Source organism: Phascolarctos cinereus, unplaced genomic scaffold (genome assembly GCF_003287225.1).
Source record: "Phascolarctos cinereus isolate Bilbo 61053 unplaced genomic scaffold, phaCin_HiC Scaffold_726;HRSCAF=1367, whole genome shotgun sequence".
Lineage (NCBI taxonomy): Eukaryota > Metazoa > Chordata > Mammalia > Diprotodontia > Phascolarctidae > Phascolarctos > Phascolarctos cinereus.
In genome coordinates, this window is record NW_027556098.1 from 249,169,665 (window position 1) to 249,193,865 (window position 24,201).

At 39.4% G+C, this 24,201-nt stretch overlaps 1 protein-coding gene across 1 annotated transcript in view; it reads right to left on the reverse strand.

Annotated features, from left to right (window-relative positions):
• The window catches only part of RXFP2 (relaxin family peptide receptor 2), a 191,287-nt gene that overhangs the window by 23,208 nt on the left and 143,878 nt on the right, over positions 1–24,201 (reverse strand). Inside the window, exons 6-10 of the mRNA XM_020997197.1 lie at positions 17,077–17,148; positions 15,420–15,491; positions 13,832–13,903; positions 7,835–7,906; positions 26–97 (exon numbers count right to left, since the gene is read on the reverse strand). Coding sequence (XP_020852856.1) covers positions 26–97; positions 7,835–7,906; positions 13,832–13,903; positions 15,420–15,491; positions 17,077–17,148 — 360 coding nt within the window. The remainder of the gene's footprint in view (positions 1–25; positions 98–7,834; positions 7,907–13,831; positions 13,904–15,419; positions 15,492–17,076; positions 17,149–24,201) is intronic.

A 24,201-nucleotide genomic window follows, 5' to 3' on the forward strand; every position in this document is an offset into this window, starting at 1 on the left:
ACAAACAAGTCTGTTATGTACTTACAACACCGTGAGCTCATCACATGCCAGAAAGGTGGAATTCATTAGAGACTTAATCTGATTGCCTTCCAAATCCCTGAAAACCAAGAAAACCCACATGTCATATCAAGGAGCCTCAGAGCATCTGATTCTGAGCCCCTGCCAGCCCCTTCCAGGCCCATCCTCACTCCTTCCCTTTCTTCCAAGGCCCTCTTCCCAGTTGCTGACAGCAAGGTTAGAGTGATGAGCCCTGTGTCCCCTCTTGATGTTTTGTCCTTGAAGCCAGCATTAGCACTGTATTTCAAGAGCAGAGATTGTTTTCCTCTGAACGATTCCACGTGACAACTTTATCCGTCATGTCTTCTTTTAGAGATTCTTCAGTAACACAGTGAAACGACAGGTTAGTGCTCTGAAGAGTTAAGGAATGGCTACCTCCATTTCAGAGGACTCCCTTCTCGCCACTCACCCAGCTGTTCACTCAAGGTCTCCTCTACTCCTCCCAGACGTTGGAGAGCCAGCCCCCTCCCACTTAATTCCTTACAGATTTGAAGACAGTTATTATGTTTTCACTTAGCCTGCTCTTCAGAATAAAAGCCTCCAACTCCTTTGTTCTTTCCTTGCAAGACCAATTTGTTCTCCTCTGGGCTCTCTAATTTTTCCACATCATTCCTAAAATGTGTTTAAGATAAACACAGTAATCTCATAAAAGCCTTAAGGGCACCAAATACAACAGAAGGCCCACATTCTTATTTCCACGTCATCTTTCTGGTAACACATGCAAATGGTAAGGTAGGCTTCTTGACAAAAGCAGGAAGGTTGTCTCATATGAAGCCTCGGTTATCTGCAAATGCTGTAGGTCTCTTCTTTCTATTGTTCCTTTTTAGCCAGATGTGGAGTGAGTTGAGGTTACAAGTTTTCAGATCTTCCAGCCATGGTCATAAGGGCCTTCTGGTAGGGCATTAGAGTGGTCAGATAGGTTGGGTCAGTTATCCAGAAACCAGATAAGAGGGCAAGGAAAGGCAGGGCCAAAGGGAGCAAGCATATATCAATAATCAATCAACCTCTCTCTCTCTCTCTCTCTATCATCTATCTATCCATCTCCATATCTATCTATATCTCTATATATCTGTCTCTCTCCTTCTTTCTATCTCTTGCTCTCTATCTCTGTCTTTATATCTATCTGTATCTGTATCTCTATTTCTCTCTATCTCTATCATCTTTATCTTTCTATTTCTATCTTTCTATCTTCATCTATTTATCTCTTTCTCTATATCTATATGTATCTATCTCTATTTCTCTCTCTCTCTCTCTCTCTCTCTCCAGGCACTGTGCTAAGTGTGCAGTGTCTGAGAAGTGTTTAAGGCAGGGCCAGAGGATGGCTCTGAAGGCTGAATGCAGGAGAGTTTCCTAAAACATGGAATAGCCAGGAGAAATTGTTGACAATTGCTGGGGCAAAGACTGCCAGCGCTAGGACATATGTTATTTTCTGAGCTGGAGATGCTCAGACCACTACCCTGCCTCACTTGCCCCTAGAAGAATGTCAGTGGCCATCTAGTTCAACTCTTTCATTTTAAAGACGAGGAAACTGAAGCTTTGCCAGTGAGATGTAGTGACTCGCCCCAGGTCACATGGATGGTAAGTGGTATAGCTGAGATCTGAGATTCAGTTCATCTTCCTTCCAGGCCCTAGCTTTGAACCCTAGTTCATCTATCTCGTGTAACTTTGGGCAAGTCACTTCCTACCTCTGGTCCTCAGTTTCATCTGTAAAATGAAGAGACCAGAGTTAGGTTTTAAAGATGGTCATCTTGAAAGACAGACAGCTTGGAAGGGGGAAATGACTGGCAGCTGCTCATGCTTACTGCCTTGGATAACTACTAGGGCTCTAAAAGCATGTCAAGAGTTCTCTTGAGGCTGCCTGCATATTGGCACAGTGTCAGCATTCCCTGGGTACTTGAGATGAAGTGTTCCAAGAGTAGAGTTTGAAGTCTGCAGAAAACAGAGTGTGGACAGAGTTAGGGGGTCAGCAGCAGTGTTGAGTCAGAGCTTAGTGGCATGAATCAGAGAGAATAGCAGTAGTGAAACAGTGCTGAGTGCAATTGAGTCAGGGTATGCTTAACTATGGATCCTGGGCAGTTTGTGAGAGATCTCATTCTGGCTCCCCAGAGGGCTGGGTTTTCCCCTAGGATGGACCTTGATTTAGAAAGACAGGGAACAGTGAAGATAAGGGTCCTATGTGGTAACCAGCCAGGATATCAGGCCACATGAGAAACTGTATATGCCCTCAGTCCTAGTGTCTCCCTATCTGAAGTGATGATAGCATTTAGGTAGAAAAGAGGAAAGAATCTTATTAGATGTTGTATATCCAAATGGCATGATTCTGCTGTGTAGAGGGGGGAAAGTGTCCTAGGGTGAGGATAGCGGTGCAGGGTGCAAGCAGACCCAGATCTGGGACAAAAATTCAGACCAATGTGTAAATGGATCTTTAACTGTTGGATTGGTTGATTTCTGAGGTCTCTTCCAGCTCTTGATGCTATGACATTTAAAAAAAAGGCTCTTATTTGTCTCTGACTCTCTGCATATATCTTCCAATTGTTTTTATTTAGTTGTTTTTCAGTCACGTCCTCTTTGTGACCCCTTTTGGGTCTTGGCAAAGATACTGGAGTGGTTTGCCATATATTTCTCCATTTTACAGAGGAAGAAACTGAGGCAAACAGGATTAAGTGACTTGCCCAGGGTCACACAGCTAGTGTCTGAGGCAAGATTTGAACTCAGGTCTTCCTGACTCCAGGCCTGTTGCTCCGTCTATAGTGCCACTGAGCTGCCCATATCTTCCCATACAGGACCCTTTTTGGGCATGAGGAAGCAAGTTCCCCATGGACTGAGGTTCTCTCATCATTATTGCTTATTGGGTTTCAGTTTCTGAGCATAGTTCTGTATAAATGGCAGAGAGCGAATAAAGTACTTGGGGACAGTCAGTAAGTAAAGACTGAGGTGAAAGTAGAAATCTAATTCTAGGAAAGGTGACCAAATGAAGGTTGATAAAAATAGATTTGCTTATAGACTGAACTAGAGTTCTTGCAGTTGAAAAAGAAGAAAGAGAGAAAACTGTCCACCTATATCTGGCATAGCGCCTGGAATATTTGTTGTTTGATTGTCTTTCAGTCATGTCTGACTCTTTGTGACCCCATTTAGCATCTTCTTGGCAGAGATGCTGGAAAGTTTTACCATTTCTTTCTCCAGCTCATTTTACAGATGAAGAACTGAGTCAAACAGGGTTAAGTGACTTGCACAGGGTGACACAGCTAGTAGGTGTCTGAGGCCAGACTTGAAACACTCGTCTTTCTGATCCCAGGCCCAGTGCTCTATCCACTGTGCCACCTAGCTGTCTGCCTAGAATAAAACAGAGGATTAATCTGTGCTTGTTGAATTGAATATCTGCTAGCCAGATACCATGGGAAGTAGCAGGTATAACATGACAAGAAAAATAGCAGCAGATATGCCCAGGAAGATGTAGCTAGGTAGTGCAGTGGATAGAATACCTTGGTTCAAATATGGCCTTAGACATTTACTAGCTGTGTGACCCTGAATAAATCACAATCTCTGTTTGCCTCCAATTTCCTCATCCGTAAAATAGGGATAATAATAGCATCTATCTCTCAGGGTCAAATGAGCTAATATTTATAAAGCATTTAGCAAAGTGCCTGGCACATAGGAGGTACTATATAAATGCTTATTCCCTTCTCTTCCCCCGATAAAGCTCATGAGTTCAGATTTTTGTTCAGTCACGTTTCCAGCTCTTTGTGACCTGATTTGGGGTTTTCTTAGCAAAGATACTGGAGTGGTTTGCAATTTCCTTCTCCAGGTCACTTTACAGATGGTTGGATTTGAACTCAGGACTATCACTCTATCCACTGTGCCGCCTAGCTGCCCTTGAGCTCAGATATCTATGTAGAAAAATATAAAGTGAAGGTTAAAAATGGGAAGAATTAGAGATCCTAATGCAATGATGCATATTTCATCTTATACTTATTATTGAGATTTGGTAGGAGGGCACTCATGATCGGACTATATGGCTATGGAAGGATATAACTTATGCAAAAGGAACAGAATTAGATTTTTTTAAAAAAGGTGATTAAGTAGCATTGTATATTTCTTACTCATATAAGAAAATCCAGGAATCAAAGTGAAAAGCATAGTGGAGACCATTTGGGTGAGGATCAAGAGAGAGAGAGAAGAGAAATCACATTGTCCTGGAAATATACCACCAACCACTAAGTGGAGGAAATAACAGGTGAGAAATTCAGGAAATGTTTTATAATTTTGGCAAAAAGAGTTGCTATTGTAGTGATGAGGGACTTTAACCCTCTGGACATCTGCTGTGGTTTTCTTTCTGCCAAAAACAGAGCAGCTGATAAATTCTTGACTTGCTTATAGTGATAATTTTATTTTTCAAAAGATACAGGAAACAATAAAGGAAAACATTAATTTTAGAACAATAATGAAGAACTCATCACTAAAGTAGAAATGATGGAAACACTAGAGAGAAAGAAGCAAACACTACATATTTGGATTTATGATAGAAAATAAGAGGCAAGTCAGGCATACTTCTATTTACACCCTGCCTAGATCTTAGGAAAGAAGGTCAGAGAAAGGAATGATTAAGTTCCATGGCCTAAAATTCTATAAGGTTAGTTAGGTAATAGAAGGATAAAAAACTCCCATAAATGTGTCATCAAAGGTATGAATTGCCTCTCTATATGTATTCCCTACAGGTATATCTCTCCATTTGTCCACCTTGGTCACATTAATTCCTTGCGTGTTTACTATGTGTGGCCATTCTTCCCACTGATATTGTGTGTACCTGTGGGAGAGTACACCCTAGATTTATTGGCGTGTGGGGGATATTCTGTTGTTATTTTTCTTACCACATTAAATGCTTTTGTTTTGAACTAATTGTGTCTCTGGCTAACTAATAGAGATAAACACATTGGTGGGGGCTCATCAGCTATTGTTTTAGAGGTTGAAGACTCTTAGGGAGCCTTAAGTCTAGCTGTCTGCTGGAAGATAATGTGAATTGTGTGTGTGCAGGCGCAACGAGGAGCTACACTGTGAAACTTAATTCGGATCTTCATTTTGGATGCTCTGGTACCATGAGGAACAACTGGATGAAAAATGAGCATGTTTCCCTCTCCCCAGGATATAATTAGTCAATTTAAATGAAATGCTGAAACTAAGAAGATGAAATTAAAATTAATATTAAAGTAAAATCCCTCAGAGGTTAAAATAAACCACCTTCATAAGTACAAGATGGAAATAGTATGACTAAACAACAATTTATTGTGAAAAAAGACTTGGGGTTTTAAAAGACTAAGATTTCAATATGAGTCAACATTGAACTAAGGCAGCCAAAAAATAATTCCAACCCAGGCTTATAATCTTCCAAAATAGAGGAGGTCATAGTCTTGCACTTCTCTACCACGGTCAGAACATACCCAGAGTATTAGGTTTGATTCTTGGAACCATATTTTAGGAAGGAAGTGGATAACCTAGAAATAATCCAGAGGAGGGACACCAGGAAAATAATGGCAGTAGAAATCATGGTAGATGTTGTCTATTTCCAAAGATGATTAGGGTAAAAGGAAAACAACCTATGCGTTCTAAAATGTTTATAGCAGCTTTTTTGTGATGGCAAAGAACTGGAAAATGCAATGCCCATCAGTTAGGGAATGGTTGAACAAGATGTGGTATATGGTTATGATGGAATACTATCGTGCTACAAGAAGTGATAAGTTGAATGATTATAGAAAAATACGGAAAGACTTGCATGAAATAATGAAGAGCAAAATGAGCAGAACCAAGAGAACATTGTATACAGTAACAGCAACATTGTTTTAAGAACAACTTTGAATGAATAAGTTATTTTGACTGTTATAAATACCCAAATTAACTATGAAGGACACATGAAGAAAGATCTGCATCCTGAGAAAGAACTGATAAATAGGTGTGTGTGTGTGTGTGTGTGTGTGTGTGTGTGTGTATAATTATATATATATATATATATATATATATATATGTATATATATATATATATATATGTATATATATATATGCCATTTTGTGTCTAATGGTAGCCATCTCTAGGGTGGGGCAGGGGTTGGGGAGGAGGGAAGAAAAAAAGAAATTTACATGATAATTTTGTTGTATATTTGACAGGAATAGCAAGTTGTGCATATTAGATTTGCAGTTTCATGTACAATCATCTTTTTTATTGTAGTATGTTATGGAAATGCTTGTTTTATTCCATAAATTAAAAGTAAAGTTAACAAAAAAAAGAAAAAGACTGCCATGCAAGGGGAACTAGACATTCTGTGTGTCCTTCAAAGGCAGAACTAGGGGCAATGGGTGAACATTGAAAAGAAGCAGATTTTAGCCTGATTTAAGGAAAGCCTTCCTGACAATTGGAACTGTCCAAAGTATAATGGACTGGGGCAGCTAGGTGGCTCAGTGGATAGAGCACCAGCCCTGGAGTCAGGAGGACCTGAGTTCAAATCTGTCTCAGACATATAACACCTACCAGCTGGGTGACCCTGGGCAAGTCACTTAACGCCATTGCCTAGCAAAAAACCAAAAAACCCCCAAAGACACAAAAATAAACAAAGAAATAACCCCCCCCCAAAAAAAAACAAAGTAGAATGTACTACCAATCTAAGTAGAGAGTTCTCCCTCACTGGAAATCTATCAAAGCCTAGATGAAAACTCAGCAGGAATTTTTTGTAGAAAACAGTGGACTGGATGGCTACTGAAATTCTGGAATTCTGTGATCTTTACCTTCCTCTATGTTTTTCCTTTGCATGGAGGTGTAGAGCAAGGTCAGAAGGTCCTTTAATCATAACCTCATAGATATAGTGCTAGACCCTATCTAGTCCAATTACATAATTTTACAATCCAGGAAACTGGGAGCTTGTGACTTGCCCAAGGACATACAGGTAGGTAGCTAGTTCTTCTATTCTGTTTTTTTTTGTATATGTATATTTCATTTTTCTTTTCTCAACTGAATGGAAAGTTACAACAGTAGGAACAACACTAGAATATGGCTCATTTACAATCCACATAAAGGTTTTTGTCAAAGCAAGTGACTGAAACAGAAAGTGGAGATGAAAAACTAATGACATATTTGAGAATATCTTATTGGATAGATATGCAAAAAGAGCAGCAATGAAACCTTTTTTTAAATGTGAAGAAGAAAAAAAAAGTAAGTACAGAAAGTGATACAAGCAATTTTGTTATTACCTTGATCAGTTTTATATATTACCTTCTTAAACAAAGTCACAGAATTTTACAACACAATTTCTCTCCTCTTGCTTGTTTTTGTTATATTGAAATGTTTGTATTTCATTATTAAGGTCACCAAAAAAATTTTTAAAAACCTTAGTGGGGCTAGGTCACTCAGTGGATAGAGCACTGGGTCTGGAGTCAGGAAGACCTAAGTTCAAATCTGGCTTTAGACATTTACTAGCTGTGTGACCCTAACTAATGGTTTGCCCCAGTTTCCTCATCTATAAAATGAGCTGGAGAAGGAAATGTCAAACTACTCTAGTTTCTTTGCCAAGAAAACCCCAAATGAGGTCACAAAGAGTTGGACACGATTAATCAATTGGATGATGACAACAACAGCATGATCATGATTTCTGAGTTAAGATTTAGCTACTACCAATGTATTTGCAGGTTTACTTTTTGTTTTTGTCGTTGTAAAGATAAAATCTTCAGCACTTCAGCTCTGATTTATTCATCTGAATGAATAAGCAATTAGAACTTTACTGTAATGTTTACTTACATCCAATTAAGATGAGGCATGTAGTTACACATCTCCTTGGGGAGGGCTTCCAAGTGATTATTGATCATAGACCTTTATAAAAGGAAGATATTAATTAGAAGTAAAATCCGATATCCTCAAACAAAACCAAACCCTGATCTAGCTGAGAAGTTTTGTTGGTCTTACCGTTCTGACATCTGGTGGCTTAAAGAGCCTCTTTTTTTTTTTTAAAGGACTGGAAGTATGATATATTTAACTATGTGGGATACTCTGGGTGTAAAAAAACTCCTTCCACCCATATGAATCAGAAATTCACAGAATATTGTTGAGTAGCCTGAAGGCACAGTTAGGTTAAATTATCAGTCAGTCCATTAATAAACATTTATTAAGCATCTACTGTATGCCAAGGGGGCAGCTAGGTGATACAGTGGATAAAGTAAACAGCCTGAAGTCAGGAAGACTCATTTTCCTGAGTTCAAATCTGGCCTCAGACACTTACTAGCAATATGACCCTGGGCAACTCACCTAACTCTGTTTGCCTCAGTTTCCTCCTCTGTAAAATGAGCTAGAGAAGGAAATGGCAAACCACTCTAGTATCTTTGCCAAATAGGGTCACAAAGAGTTGGACATGCCTGAAAATGACTGAACAAGTATATGCCCAGCATTTTGCAAAACATTGGGCATACATGAAGGCAAAAGACAGTCCCTGCCCCCAAGGGGCTCATAGTCTAACATGGGAGGCAACAGAAAACCAGTATGTATAAATAAACGATTTACAGGATAAATATTAAATAATTAGAAGAGGGAAGGTGCTAAAAGTCAGAAGAGTTGGGAAACGCTTCCTGAAGAAGGTGAGATTTTAGTTGAGACTTAAAGGAAGCCAGGGAAACCAGTAGGTAAAGATGGGGAGGGAGAGCATTCCAGCCATGGGGGACAGCCAGAAAAAATGCCCAGAGTTGAGGGATGGAGTATATTGTTCATGGAACAGCAAGGAGGCCAATGTCACTGAATCAAAGAATATGTGGTGGAAGTTAGGTATAAGAAGATTAGAAAAGTATGGGTAAGGGCTAGGTTATGAAGGGTTTTGAAAACCAAATAGATGATTTTGTATTTGATGCTGGAGGTGATAGGGAATACTGGAAGTTATTGAGTAGTGGAATGACATGGTTGGATCTGTGCTTTAGCAAAACCACTTTAGTAGCTAAATAGAAGATGGATTGAAGTGGGAGAGAATTGAAGCAGACAGATTCATCAACAGGTTATTGCAATATTCAAGACTGAGGTTGTTTGGGCCCACACTAGAGTGGCGACAATGAAATCAACTGACCTTGTCAATAGATTGGATCGGGGGTGGTGGTATGAAAGATAGTGAGGAGTCAAGGATAACACTTGGGTTACAAGCCTGAGGGGCTGGAAGGATGGTGTCACCATACATTGCCAAGTAATAGGGAAATTAGGAAGGGGGTGAGGGATGATTTAAGGGGAAAGGTAATGAGTTCAGTTTTGGACGTGTTGAATTTAAGATGTCTACTAGACATCCAGTTTGAGATGTCTGAAAGGCACTTGGAGATGGAAGATCAGAGGTCAGCAGAGAGGTTAGATTAGGACAGGTAGATCTGAAAATCATTAGCATACAGATAGTAATTAAATTCATGGGAACTGGTAAGATTACCAAGTGAATTAGAATAGAGGGAGAAGAAAAGAGGGCTCAGGACAGAACCCTATGGGACACCTACAATTAAAGGGTATGACCTGGATGAGGATCCAGCCTGGGAAGAAGCAGTCAGATAGGCAGGAAGAAAACTAGGAGAGAGTGGTAACCTGAAAACCTAGAGAGAAGTGAGTATCAAGGAGAGAGTAATCAATGTTAAAGGATACAAAGAGGTCAAGAAGATGAGGATTGAGAAAAGGTCATTGGATTTGGCAATTAAGAGATCATTGATAACTTCAAAGAGAAAAGTTTTGGTGGAATAATGAGGTTGGAAGCTTTCTTAAGGAGTTAAGAGAAGAGTAAGGGGAGAGAAAGTGGAGGCACCTATTGTAAATGGCCTTTTAGTTTAGCTACAAAGGACAAAAGAGACACAGGATGATAGCAGGGATAGAAGGATCAAGTGAGGTTTTTTTTGAGGATGGCCCAGACATGGGCATGTATATATGTAATAGGGAAGTAGCCAATAGACAGGGAGACATTAAAAATAAATAATAGAGTGGGGATGACAGAGGGGGAAACCTGTTGGAAGAGACAAGATGGAATAGGATCTCTTGTGTTGACAGAGAGTTGGAGAACTTTGGTAAGGAGTGAGACCATCTATTTGTATGAGATAAGGGTGAAGGAGGACATAGTGGTAAAAGGCTTCTGAATGATATTAGATGAGGAAGAGGGAGAAGATGGAGCTTTCAGCAAATGGCCTCAATTTTTTTTCTGTAAAATATGAGGCAAGGTTCTCGGCTGAGAGAGTAGGGAGAGGAAAAACAATGGGAAGTTTGAGGAGGTATGAAAGGGTTTGGAAGGGCTACTGTGGAGAGTGAGATAGTAATCTGATAAGCTAAGTGTAGAAGTATTACCTAGAAGCTGTGAGGGCCCAACTGAGGTTATGTAACATTAATTTGTAATAGATTCAGTCAAAATGGTTGTGTGATTTTCTCTACCTTTTTTTAGCAGTATGTCTAGAGGAGCAAAGGCTACAAATGGTGGGAATGATCCAAAGTTGAGGCTCGATGGGGCACAATTAGTGATATGATAAGGAGTCCAGGGATTCAAGAGAAGAGGACAATGTAGACTTGAAATGACCAAGGGGTCAAAACAGAGAAAGGGGAAGGGGAAGGAAAGGAATAATCGATCTATTAAGCACTTACTATGTATGAGGCACAATGCTAAGCATTTTATAAACATAATCTGATTTTATCCTCACAACAAACCTGAGAAGCAGATGTTATGATTACTTTTATATCACAATTTAGGAAACTGAGGATGACAGTGGTTAAGTGACTTGTTCAGGGTCAGATAGCTAGTAAAAATCTGATCCAGATTTGAGCTTAGGTCTTCCTGACTCTAGAATCAGTGCTTTATCACTGTGCCTCCTAGATGTCTCAAAGGAAGGAAAGAAAGGAAAAGAGGAGAGAATAACTAATATAGTGGATATGGACTGAGAGAGAACTGAGGGGTTGAGGAATTGGAAGATCATGGTGTGGAGGAAGAGAAAGGTTTATTAAGGGAAGAGAGAGGCAGTAGCAAAGGTGGAAAGTTAATAAATTATGGTCAGAGAAGGGGATTTTGAGATTCTTGAACATGGTGGTAGTGAGTTTGTGAGTGATGGAAAAATCAAGAGTATGACCATCTGTGTGTGTGGCTGATGTGGGGTATAGGATTAGGCCATGGAAAGTGAGTAGATTGAGAAACTGAGTGGTTAGGATGTTTGAGGGAGAGTCAATATGTACACTAAAGTCCCCTAGTGTAAAGGCAGGAGATGTGGAGGGAAGAAAAATTATGAGCCAGATACCAAACTCATTGAGGCAGTAAGGAGAAAGACCTGGAGAACTGTATACAATAACTACCAGAATTTTGATTGGGTGGTAATATAAACTGCATGAACTTCAGAGGAATAGAGGTTTCTGAGAGATGGAGGTAAAGAGAGAACCTGAAAGTGGCAATGGGGACTAAGGGGTATTCCAGCTCCTCCACTTTGACCTAGGGAAATGAGTGAAGGTGTAGCCAGTATTGGTGGAGGTAACATCAGGGGTATCAGGTTTTGGTGATAGCAAGAATATGGAAGGAGTGGGAGAGGAGAGGAAAAAATTTAGGAGGAAGGGAAGTTTGTCACCTATGGAGCAGCATTCCAGAGAACACAGTGGAAGGAATGGGGAATTTGATTGGGACTTTGGGGTGGGAGGGTTGAAAGGGACGGGAATAAGGAATTGACTGATGGGGGATGAGGAATAGGGTTTGGATCATGATCTACAGAGGTTCAGAACCACTTGAATATGTAAGGTATGACAAGTATAAGGATATTCATCACTGAGTGGAAAGAACTGCTTCTCTTCTCAGAGGAAACTGGAGATGAGGCTGGAAACAAGTACGACATGTGATGAAAGGCACATGGTCAGTTTTCAGATGGGAAGTCCCATTTCCCTACTTCTCCGAAGGAGAACATAAGACATGGAAGTCCTGCTTTCCACCAACTTCCCTCTTTTCCCCTCAGGGGACATGTGAGGCAGCAGGAGAAGGCACATGGTTAATGGAAAGTCTCATTTGTCTTCTCATCTGAGGCTGGAGATCAGGTAGGGGACATGTGAGGCAGCAGGAGAAGGCACATAGTTAATGGAAAGTCTCATTTGTCTTCTCATCTGAGGCTGGAGATCAGGTGGATGCAGTAAGAGGTAGAAATCTTGCCAGCAGATCTTGTGGGTGCAGATTGAAGTCCATACCCAGACCCTGTAGGAGCCTTATCTCAGGGTCATTCGCAGCAGGAGTTGGACAGCTAATGTATCCCCCAGATGTAAGACTTAGACCCAGGTCTTCTCTGTGCCAGGGACAGCTCTCAAACTCCTAGCTAATGGTGCCTTTCAAAGCTCTTTTAGAATAAGAAAATATTTTTTTTTCAGACTGGTCTCTATCTGGTATCGAAAAAAGAGAACCAGACTTCGGAAAAGAAACTAAGAATGGGTAAATATGAACATGATTACCTCAGTCAAAATACCACCTTGTTTAGTTTTATGAAATGAAATTAATTACATATATGCATATATATACAAATATATGCATGTGTATGTATGTATACATCTGAGCATATATCTAGTAATAATTTTAAAGTATACATAACTCCAAATGATAATTTTCCTTATTGTTATAAGTATAAAAATATATACTCTACATAGTAAAGGAATACTTAATTTCCAAGTATTTGGGAACTCTGCTGGGAGGGGCATTCAATCTGAAGTGCCACAGAGAGAAGGATATAAAGAAAATCATCTCTCATGCAGGTTAAGATGGAGTATATGGTACATAATACTGTAGAGCTCATTTTGACACGTACAAAAATGATACTGTAATTCCTACAGCAAAGAAACCTATTTTTTTTTTACTAGTAATCCATTCCTGTGCATTAATAAACACTGGAAAAAATGCAGTTATCAGCAAGGTGTTGTTTTTTTTTTTAATACAAAAGGTATTGTATTTTTCCTGGATGTGTAGTGGAAAGAACATTGGGCTTGGAATTGAGTTACCTGAGTTCTGGTCCAGTCTTTGACCCTTACTACAAAACTAAAATTCAGAAAAGGTAAGTGATTTGCCCTGAGCCACACAGTGGATGAATGAAAATGAAAATGCAAACTACATTTTTCAGTGTTTAGGGATTCAAGGGTGAGCTGGAGACAGATTTTTGGTGGGATTATTATTCCTTGGAAACTGTCAAGTACTACAAATCAGGGCTCGATTTATTGTTTTGTTGATTGTCTGGACTTAAGAAAGTGATGGAGAAAATAGCAATAATACAGAGTAAACTTAAAAGTATGTCATGCATACATTTCTGCTCCCCAGACCTCTGGTTGTTAAACATTTACCAACACATCCTTGACTATAGGTATTATCTACCTATCAGAACTGTTGGGAGGAAAATGCTTTGTTTAAAGTGATTTGTGGGGATTATTTTCTGACTTGTTTTCTTTGCGCCTATGGAGAAAAAAAAATGTGTTGGAGCCAAGATCCTGTCAGATTTAAGCACTAAGTATGTGAAAAATGACACTAGCTTGGTAGCCAACAAAAATAAGAGTATCCCTGAAACCAAAATCAAATCAAAGTGGATAGAAAGAATATCAGTCATCAGGCTTGGGAGGAAAACAATATACCCCTTCTGACTTTGATTACCTTTATGGGGTGGTCAGCAGAATGGCATCAGTAAAGTATATGAAATCACTGCACATTTTGTGAATTATGGGTATTTTAATGAAAATGTTATTGAACCTTTTTGTAAGTCTGAATCAGGTACTAGTAAACAGATGGAGAAATGAATTGGTACTTACAAGAAAAATAAAGAATTTAATCCAGTAAATAACTGCTGTGAAATTCTGGTTATTGGGTTGTCATCTAGAATCCTGACAAAAAACATAATTAAGAAGTTTCAGTGTTAACAGTATTATAAACTATAGAAAAAATAATATCAGAATATAATTCTTAGCAAGGCACAGATCGTTCTTTTACTTAAGTGTTGAACTGAAATTATATTTTATTTAGGATTTATGCCCCATCTACTTGCAAAAAAGGGGTTTAATATCACTTGAGAAGCATGAGCATTAAAAATAAAAATGTAGAAAGGATCAGGGAAACAGATGGTGTTAGGCCTGAGATGAACTAATTACCCTCCTAAATTTTGTTCTGAGCTTCCAAGGTAGCTAATATAAGAGTGGAAACATATTGGTAGAAGTACGCGTTTTTTTTTCCTCACAGGTTGTACAAGCAAATGTCAGATAAGATGTTAGATAACTTCTACATAGTTTGCAGGGGTGGGTATGGGAAGAAAAACAAAAGCATTGAGCTCATATTCACATTGTATGAGAAACCTCTACTGTTCATCCCTCTGCTTTTAACCATACTGCCAATTTCCCCCTCATTAGAAGACAAGAATCCAATCTCTCTTACTCTGGTACTGATGGACTAATATAAAGTTGTTCTGGTAGTAGGTCATATTTTGAAGAAACTAAAATCAGAGGTCCATGAGAAAGGTAAGTTGAAATTGAAAAGGTAAATTAAAATATAAAGTTGTTTTGGTACTAGGTCACATTTTAAAGAAAACAAAATCAGGGGTCAGTGAGATTAGTGAGAAAGCTCGACTGAAGTGAGGAAATCCTCAAACCCCTAACCCTTTTTCTAGTCTTAATAATGACAGAGCTAGAAACTTGAGGGTAGTGCCAGGGGAACAGATATTAGTTGTGAGGCTGCACTGTGATGATCGAGGTAGAGCCAGAAAAATGGTTCCTATGATAATAAGTACAGTTCAATTCAGTATAATTCAACAAATATTTATTAAAAACATTATGTGCAAGGCACTGTGATAGATGTTAGAGTACAAAGACAAAAATAAGATAGTCTTTGCCTTCAAGGAGTTTACACTCAACTCAAGAGAGTTTACATTCTACTGGAACATGCATTTTCTATATTACATTCTACTTAATGTACAGTTAGGTAAAGACAAAGTAATTTGAGGAGGGAGAAGTCAATAACAACAACTGGGAGCATGAAAAAAATCAGGGAATCCCTTATTTTTCAGGGCCCAGACAAGTCATCCCTAATTTTCTGGATATAGCTATCATGTCCCAATGTGGATATCTTCTTTCCCCACCTTCACTTCCTCTATTAGAATGTAAGTTTCTTGAGAAAAAGGACTATCCTTTTCCTTGGATTTGTATCCCTAGTAATTAGCACAGTGCTTAGCACCTGGTAAGTGATTAATAAATAGTTGTTGATGTGACTTTGTAGAAGCAGTCTAGGTTATATGGTAATATGGTACCAAATGAAAAACGAATGAAATTACAACAAAAACAATCCAAAGCTACGTAATGGGAATTCTCTAGAAACAGTATTTGTAGGGTAAATATGAATTGGGATACTTACAGCCATGATAACTCATGTAAATCTTTAAACACTCCGGTTCTGAGACTAGTAATACAATTGTGACTGAGATACCTATAAACAGAACAACAGGGAAGTCAATTGGACCCAAGCTGTTTTGTCCTCTGTGTTGGAATATATGCTACTTGTGATGGCTGCTTTGTACCTATACAGCTATTACTGAAAAGTACATCTTGACATAGTGCTCTGTGTATAACAGGCTATTGATAAGAGTTTTGTTGGATTGAACTGAACAAAAGATGAAAAAAAAAAGAAGGGAGAGTTATAGAAAAGTACTCATTGAATGTGAGTCATTATTCTAATGCCTTCCCTCTGAGATGATCTTCATGTTATCCTGCATATATCTTTACATACCGTTTGCCCCATTAGACTGTGAGCTCCTTGAAGGCAAGGACTGTCTTTTGCCTTTCATTGTATCCCCAGAGCTTAGCATTCTTCCTAGCACATATCAGGTACTTAACAAATTCTCATTATCTTAACTTGAACTTGCAGCAGTACTATTACTAAAAAAGAATAAGGTGGGGTCAAATATGTTGCATCAGAATAGAGTGTGTTGTTTGTCCTTTGTTTTGAAGAGGACCAATGACATCAAGGGTATGACTTGTAAGTGAATTGGATTTAAGTGAGGCAGAGTTGCACAGTTGTCAGCCTCACTCTCACTTCTAGAGTCATCAAAATCCAGTTGCAAGACACAAGTCAGAACCACTGGGGGATCGTGGATGGGTTGAATGACTGTGGCATCTTCCCTGCTGACCAAGTTCTAAGTGTTCCACAGAACCTGCCTCAGCTGCCTTCATGACTATTGGAACAAAGTGTTCTCATCTGCCCATTCCTCCAAGAGAAGTCTTCACATGATTGGGTAGACACCCCCCTAACTCACTGACAGGTTTGAGGCCTGTTGGTTACCCTCAACTTGGTTTAGCCCATCTGCCAAGACAATTATACTTGGGTATGGCCACTGTGCATGTTACAGCTTCCTGGAGCCACAGGTGAGAATTGGGTGAAAGGTGGACACCAAAGGTGGATAAGCAGCCCTGAGAAGGGCTTGGCATGCTCTCACACTGGAGGTGCTAGTCCTCCTGAACACTCTGTACCCTTCTTGGAAATTAATAGCATGAGTACAAAGTTCAAGAGTTACAAAGTGATCCCTCTGCTATACCTAACTCTAGTCCCATCCTTACTAGTATATCTAGTCAGGATCCCTGCATTTTAAGAAAGAGTGCTGATGACCTAAAGTGGCCTCGAATAGAGCAATAAGAATTATTATAACATTGGGTAATTGGTCCAAAGATGAAAGGTTAAAGGAGTTTTGGTTATTTAGCCTAAAAATAGTAAGGTTAAGGGGAGATATTAACTTCCTCCGTGAAAATTAAAGTTCTTTATTTTTCATGCTTAGTGGCTAAGCAATTTGTGGTGTGATCTTTTGCCAGATATTTTTCTATTATCTAGTCTCTCTCTGTCTCTCTCTCTCTGTCTCTGTCTCTGTCTCTGTCTCTCTCTGTCTCTCTCTCTCTCTGTGTCTCTCTCTTTCTATGTGTGTCTGAGCATATATCTGTATCTATTTATATATATTTAGCATATCTGTAGTCTTCCTTTTTAATTAAGATGATATATAGAATGTGCTAAAAAAGTTACTTACAATATTTGAAGTTTGTACAATCCGAAAAAAGCTTCCCTGGATATATATTTAATACAGTTATACTGTAAGAATCTGGTAGGGATAAGACAAAAGAGCACTGTGGTTATGTTTCATATGCTATATTTTAAATGTCTTTAAAATGTTGCTGTGAAAAAAGCACATTATAAATGTTAAATCACTACAAGTGTAAGTTGTTAGGATATCAGCTCTGAAAAAAAATGTTTAACTTAGCATCAAGAAATGTGCATTCAAACCTTGTCTCTGACACTAGTCCTGTGATCATGGGCAAGTCTTTTAAACTCTTCTAGCCCCAGTTTCTTCATCTGTTTTAAAAAAAGGCTAATAATATCAGCCTTACTTTTCTCACAGAGTTGTTTTGAGCAAAGCACTTTGAAACTTCAAAGTGTTATATAGACATGAGTTATTTTTATTTTTCTTCTGGCCAGAACTGTGGTGACCTAGCATTAACTTTCCCAGGAGGTCTTATGTAAAAATGACCCAGATGATGCTGCTCGAACTCTTTGCTGCACTATTAGGAAGCAAAGCTGTGGTGCCTTGAATGCTGCTCTTTGGCTCTGCCCAGCCAGATCTCACAAATTAAACTATTCAAGAGAAGCAAGGGGAGTGTAGTGGAAAGAACCCTAGAATTGGAGGCAGGAAACCTGGGTTCAAGTCTTGGCTTTGCCACTGATTAGCTACGTGATTTTGGTCAAATCATTTATCCTTCCTGGACCTTATTTCCTGCATTTATAATGTGCTGGGATCAGCCTAGATGTTCTCTAAGGTTCCCTTCTGCTCTGGCATTCTGTTATGCTGTGAAAGCTCCCCCCAGCACCCAAAGAGAGAAACACACACACACACACACACACACACACACACACACACACACACACACACACACAGGAAATGCTTACAAATATTGTTGGACAGTGATGATGGTACATTGAAAATACTTTTCTCATTGGGACAGGCTGTCCACGTGAGCAAAAACAGTAATAAATTAGGTGTGTGTGTGTCAATCGATCAGTACTATGGTTCATTAAGTACTACTGTGTGCTAGGCACTGTGCCAAATACTGGGATTATAAAGAAAAAAAAAACACAGAAAAACTACCCCTACCCTCAGTGGGATTACATTCTAATAGAGCAGGCAACATGCATATAAATAGGTACATAAATGATATAATGTAACCTTAGAGACAAAGGCACCAGAAGCTGAGGGTATTGAAAAGGGCCTCTGGCAGAAAGCAGCATTTGGGGGGTGGGGTGGGGAGAGCATTGCAGGCGAGGAGAACAGACAGTGTAAAGGCACTGAGATGGGAAATGGAGCATCTTGTGTGAGAAGGGTAAGTAGACCAAGAAGGGAATGGACTATACAGTGGGTAGAGAGGAATAACAGGGAAAAAGACTAGAAATACAGGAAAGAGCCATTTGGGAAGGGCTCTGCATGCCGAACAGAGGGGTTCATGTTTACCAAGGCAATCAATAACCTTTTGGTTGGTCTCCCCAGTCTTTGCCAACTCCAGTCTATCTTCCACTGAGCTGTCAAATTGATCTGTTCATGTTCTTCTCTCCCTCTGCACCCAGCACAATAAATTCCAGTCCTCCCTATTACCTCCAGGATCAAATATAAACTCCTATTTCACACTCAAGCCTTCTATAGCCTGCCGCCTCCAATCCTTCCAGTCTTTTTACACCTTACTCTCCTGCCACATCCGTGATCCAGTGACTCTGGCTTCCTTGCTATTCCTCACACGTGACACTCCATCTCCTTACTGGGCATTTTCTCGGTTTTTCCCCCATGCCCAGAACTCCCTCCCTCCTCATCTTTGCTTCCTGGTTTCCTTTACATCCTAGATAAAATTTCACCTCCTACAGAAAGCCAATCCCCCTTAAGTCTAATGCCTTCCCACTGCTGATTTTTTCCAATTTATTCTGCAGAAATTTTATTTGTGTAAAGTTGTTTGCATATCGTCTGCCCCATTAGACTTTGAGCTCCTTGAAAGCAGGAACTGTCATTTTGTCTTTCTTTTCATCCCAGCACTTAGTACGGCGCTGGGCATTAATAAACGCTTGTTGACTGACTGACTAGTTATTAGAGAGCCACGGGAGTTTCCTGAATGAATGGGGGAAAGAGAGTGGTATGCCATGGTCTGACATGAGTTTTAGGAAAATATGGTGGATGGGTGACAAAAGGACATTGGAAAGACTTGTTTCTGCTGAGCCAGCCTGCTGAGAACTTGTAGATAGCACATTTACATTTTAGAGCTCTTATATATGAAATATCAAATCTCTCCTCTTATCGCTATGAAGCATTATTATTCCTGTTCTTATAGATGAAACACTTAAAACGAGCAAAAGTTGAATGAATTGTTCAAAGTCATACAGTGAACGGTGACTGGGCTAGGAATGGAACTCCCGATTCTGAATCTTAGGTTCTATCTTAAGCCTAATCACTCAGTAATGGACAATTGCCAAAATAATAGTATGCTTAAGATTACTGAACAAACAATTTCAAGTTGCATGCAAAGTTGTATATTATAGCCATCTGTGTTTTTGTTGCATTCCTTTACCAGACTGAAAGATCCATGAAGGTGGGGCTGTGTCTTATTTAAACTTTAAGGCTCCCTGAGTGTATAAAGAACAATATTCATTATACACTGATGCTCAATGAATATTTGGTGAATTGAATTGGATTCCTGAGCATAGTATTTAGGGCTTGGGAATCTCTTTTAAGCTATTGAATACAGGTAAGCAAACTCTTGACTACTTAGAATAGCCTTGCGGTTGCTCCACGGAGCTTCTCTCTCTGTTGGTACTCTGTACTTCATACCTGATGCTATCCCTTCATCCAGGCACTGAGCACGTTGGGAGTATCAAAACCCAGAGAATTTTTCAATGAGCAGCTGCTTTGCTTATGTTGGAACTCTAGGCAAATCAAAGCTATTTTAGGCAGAATCTATTCAGGGCAGATGTGACTTTGACCCCTTATTATAATAAGGGGCCAAAATTGTGGATTTTTTGTATGGCTGCCAGATCTTCTTTGATTTTATTTGCCCCAGCCTCTCAAATATTATGTGATGATTTATCTTTCTAGTACTACAACACCAGGACAGCTAAGTGGCGCAGTGGATAGAGTATTGGGCCTGCAGTAAGGAAGACTTTATGGGTTCAAATTTGGCCTCAGACACTTACTAGCTCTAGGACCCTGGGCAAGTTGCTTAACCCTGTCTGCCTCAGTTCCTCATCTGTAAAATGAGTTCTAGAATGAAATGGCAAACCACTCTAGTATCTTTGCCAAGAAAACCCCCAAATGGGGTCACAAAGAGTCAGACATGACTGAACAACAAGAACACTGAACTGAGAACCACTGGTCAAGTAAAATCTCTTAGAAAGAAGCTCATTTGTAGCTGGGACTTGGTTATATTGTGGGTTGATCACTGTTTTCATAACATTTATCAAGTATAGCATTTCTGACAGTACATAGAAAACCTTGTTCTCTCTTCATCTGCACCATCTACCCTAGTCAGTATTAGAGTGAGATACTAACATTATTTCAGAACCACAGAATTTGAGGGTCAGAAGGGACCATCTAGCACAACCCATATGACAGTGGAAGACCCACTATAACATACCCAGCAAACAGGCATCCAGACTGTACTTGAAGACTTCCAATGAAGAAGAATCCACCATCTCAAGGCAGCCCATTCCACTTTGGGATGATTCCAATTGTTATAAAATTTTCTTGGCATCAAGTCTAAATTGGTCTCTCTGCAGTTTCTACCCATTTCTCTTAGCTTTGTTCTTTGGGGTCAAATAGAGTGATTATAATTCCTTTTCTACATGATATCCCTTTAATACTTGAAGATAGTTATCAGACCCCCTCTGGGTCTTTTCTTCCCCAGGCTAACCTTCTCTAATGCCTTCAGTCAATCTTCACATGACTGATTCTGGTTGCCCTCCTTTGGAAATTTCCTTCTTATCCAGTGGTGGCCTGAAATGAACATAATATTTCAGATGAGGTCTGTTGAGGGCAGAGTAAAGTGACATTGCTACCTCTCTATTCTGAGAAGCTCTGGCCCTCTTCATGAAGCCCAAGAATGCATTGGCTTTTTTTGACTGCTATATCACATTGCTGACCTATATTGAGCTAAATATTTGCTAAAATCCCCAGAACTTTTCCAGAACTGCTATCTAACCATACTTCACATATTATACATGTAAAGATAAAGTTTTTGTACTCAAGTACAGCAAAGTAAGTAATGCAAAGCAAGACTTTGCATTCATCTCTTTTGACTTTCATCTTATTAGATTTAGCCCACTCAAGATCCTGTTGGGTACTGACTCCGTCATACACTGTGCTAACTATCCTTTCCAGTTTTGTGTCATCTGCTAATGTGGTAAGCATAATATCTGTGGTTTTATTCAAATTATCAATAATAATGTTAAACAGCACAAAGACAAGGGCAGACCCCTGGGGTACTCTACTGAGTCCTCCCACCATATTGATACTGCACCATTAACTCTTTGAGTCCAGGTATCGGACCAGTTTGGAATCCATCTGATTGTATTGTTATCTAATCTATTTCTCTCATTTTCTCCATGAAAATAGCATGAGATAGTTTATCGAATGTTTTTGTTAAAACTTAGGTGAACTATATTCACTGCATTCCCTTCATCTACTAGTTTAGCAATCCTATTCTGTCAAAAAAGGAAATGAAGCCAACTTGGCATGACCTGTTGTTGATGAAACCATGCTAGCTCTGTATAATTACCCATTCTATATATAGATGTTGGTCAACTATCTCTTTAATAATCTCTTCTAAGATTTAGTTTGCAGACTCTATTCTCTTCCCTTTTTTGAAAATTAGGACAACATTGTCCCATCTCCAAACTTGTGGTGCCTCTTCCATTTCCCATGATTTTTCAGACATCACCATCAGTGGCTCAGCAATTACACCTGCTAGTTCTTTCAGGCCCTAAGGACGTAGCTCTCCTGGGCCAGGTGACTCAAATTCATCAAGGGCAGCAGCTGGGTGCCCTCTTTTATCTCCTTACTTATCTTGGGTCTCATTCCCAGTTAGTTATCTTTGTTCTGTCATTTCCAGTTTAAAGGTCATTCTCCTTGGCAAAGAAAATAGAACAAAACCAAATTTAGTAGTTCCGCCTTCTTGCTGTTGCTAGCTATCATCCCATCCATCCCAAGCAAGCGATCCTTTCCCTTCTTTGATCCACTTTTCCTCCCAATGTAGTGAAGTCAACAAGCATTTATTAAGCATCTGCTATATGCCAGACACTGTGCAAAGTACTAGGGATACAAAAGGAAGGCAAAAAAATTACCCATACTTGTAAATGAGCTCACAGTGTAATTAATATAAGTAAAAAGACTACAGACAGATTTCATCATAAACTTGTCTACAACTCAGATGTGGGTAAAATGTGACTACAAAGGTCAATATAAAATTTTTGTGTTTACACAATACTAGTGAAAGGAATTATAAAATGAAAAGTTAATTATATGAATTCTTATGGTAATAATAACAGCAGAATTTTGAAAAACACAACACAGGTATTCTGTGGTGCCCCTTAAATATAAATTCACTGTTGCCAGTGGTATTTACATTTCATTAAATGCTTTTCAAAAGCCTATCCATAGGGGCAGCTAGGTGGCACAGTGGATAGAGCACCAGCCCTGAAGTCAGGAGTACCTGAGTTCAAATCTGGCCTCAGACCAAACACTTGACACTTACTAGCTGTGTGACCCTGGGCAAGTCACTTAACCCCAATTGCCTTAAAAAAAAAGAGCCTATCCCTCCTTGCCATCTTGTGAAATCTTGACAAAGTGGGCAGTTCCCTGCATTGTTAACTTAACCTTCCACACACTCAAACTCTGGCCAAAATGTTCTCCCAAGGTACCATGTTGTCCTTCCATAAGCCTGCCTTTGCTATCAAATAATCCTCTTTGTTAGGAATGCCTTTTTTTCCTCCTCTTCAAGCAATGTTTTTCTTTTCCACATCATACTTATTTTGTGATGTTATATATTATGCTTATCTATGTTTGTGCCTTGTACCTAGAGTATAAGCTCTATGAGAGCTGAACGATCATCTTATCTAATCTTTATATCTCCCAAAGCACTTTGCTCGGTGATCTGCATACATTAATTAATTAGGCATTAATAAATGATTATCTCCTGGTGTGGGGGTACACACTATAATCCCAGTTGCAAAGGAAGTTGAGGCTGGAAGATCTCTTGAGTTCAGAAGTATTAGGTTGTATTGGGCTATGCTGTTCAGGTATGCCCACTAAAGTCAGCATTAATGTGGTGGGATCACAGGAAGAAAAGGGCATGCGGGGGTGCTACCAGGTTGCCTAAGGAGGGGCAAATAGATCCAGGTCCAAAACAGAGCAGATCAAAGCTCCTGCATTGATCTGTAATTGGATCTGGCTGTGAGTAGCCCTTGCACTTCCATCTTGAGTGAGACAGGGAGACTCAGTCTTAAAATTAAATAGAAAGACAGACAGATGGATAGACAGATTTTCGTAAATGGATAGATAGATAAGTCCATGGTTGGATGGACACAGATGGACGAACAGAGAGATAGATGGCTAAATTTTCATTGCATATATTAATGAATCCAGTGTTTGTACCTCCTCTGGAGAAGTGAAGCATAGAATGAATGAATGAATGAATGAATGAATGAATGAAACAAACAGCATGTTCTAAGTACTTATTATATTCCAAACACTGTGGAGTCCCAGACATCTAATCTGGATGATTTAGGTTGATACACCATCTTCTCTTTTAGCTTATCTCTGTCTCTCTGTCTCTCTCTCTCTTTCTATATATACATACACACACACACACACACACACACAACACACACACACACACACATATAAAGCTTTATAGCTGGAAAGGACCTTGGAGACCATCATTCTCAACCTTTTCATTTTTTACAGATGAGGAAACTGAGACACAGAGATTAATTGACTTTCCCAGGTTAGAACAGCTAGTGAGTGATTTAGTTGAGATTTAAACTCAGGGCTTCCTAAGTCCAAAGAAGACCAGTGTCCATCCACTGGGGCACACTGCCTTTTTTCCCCATCACTGAGCAATTTTGGAAC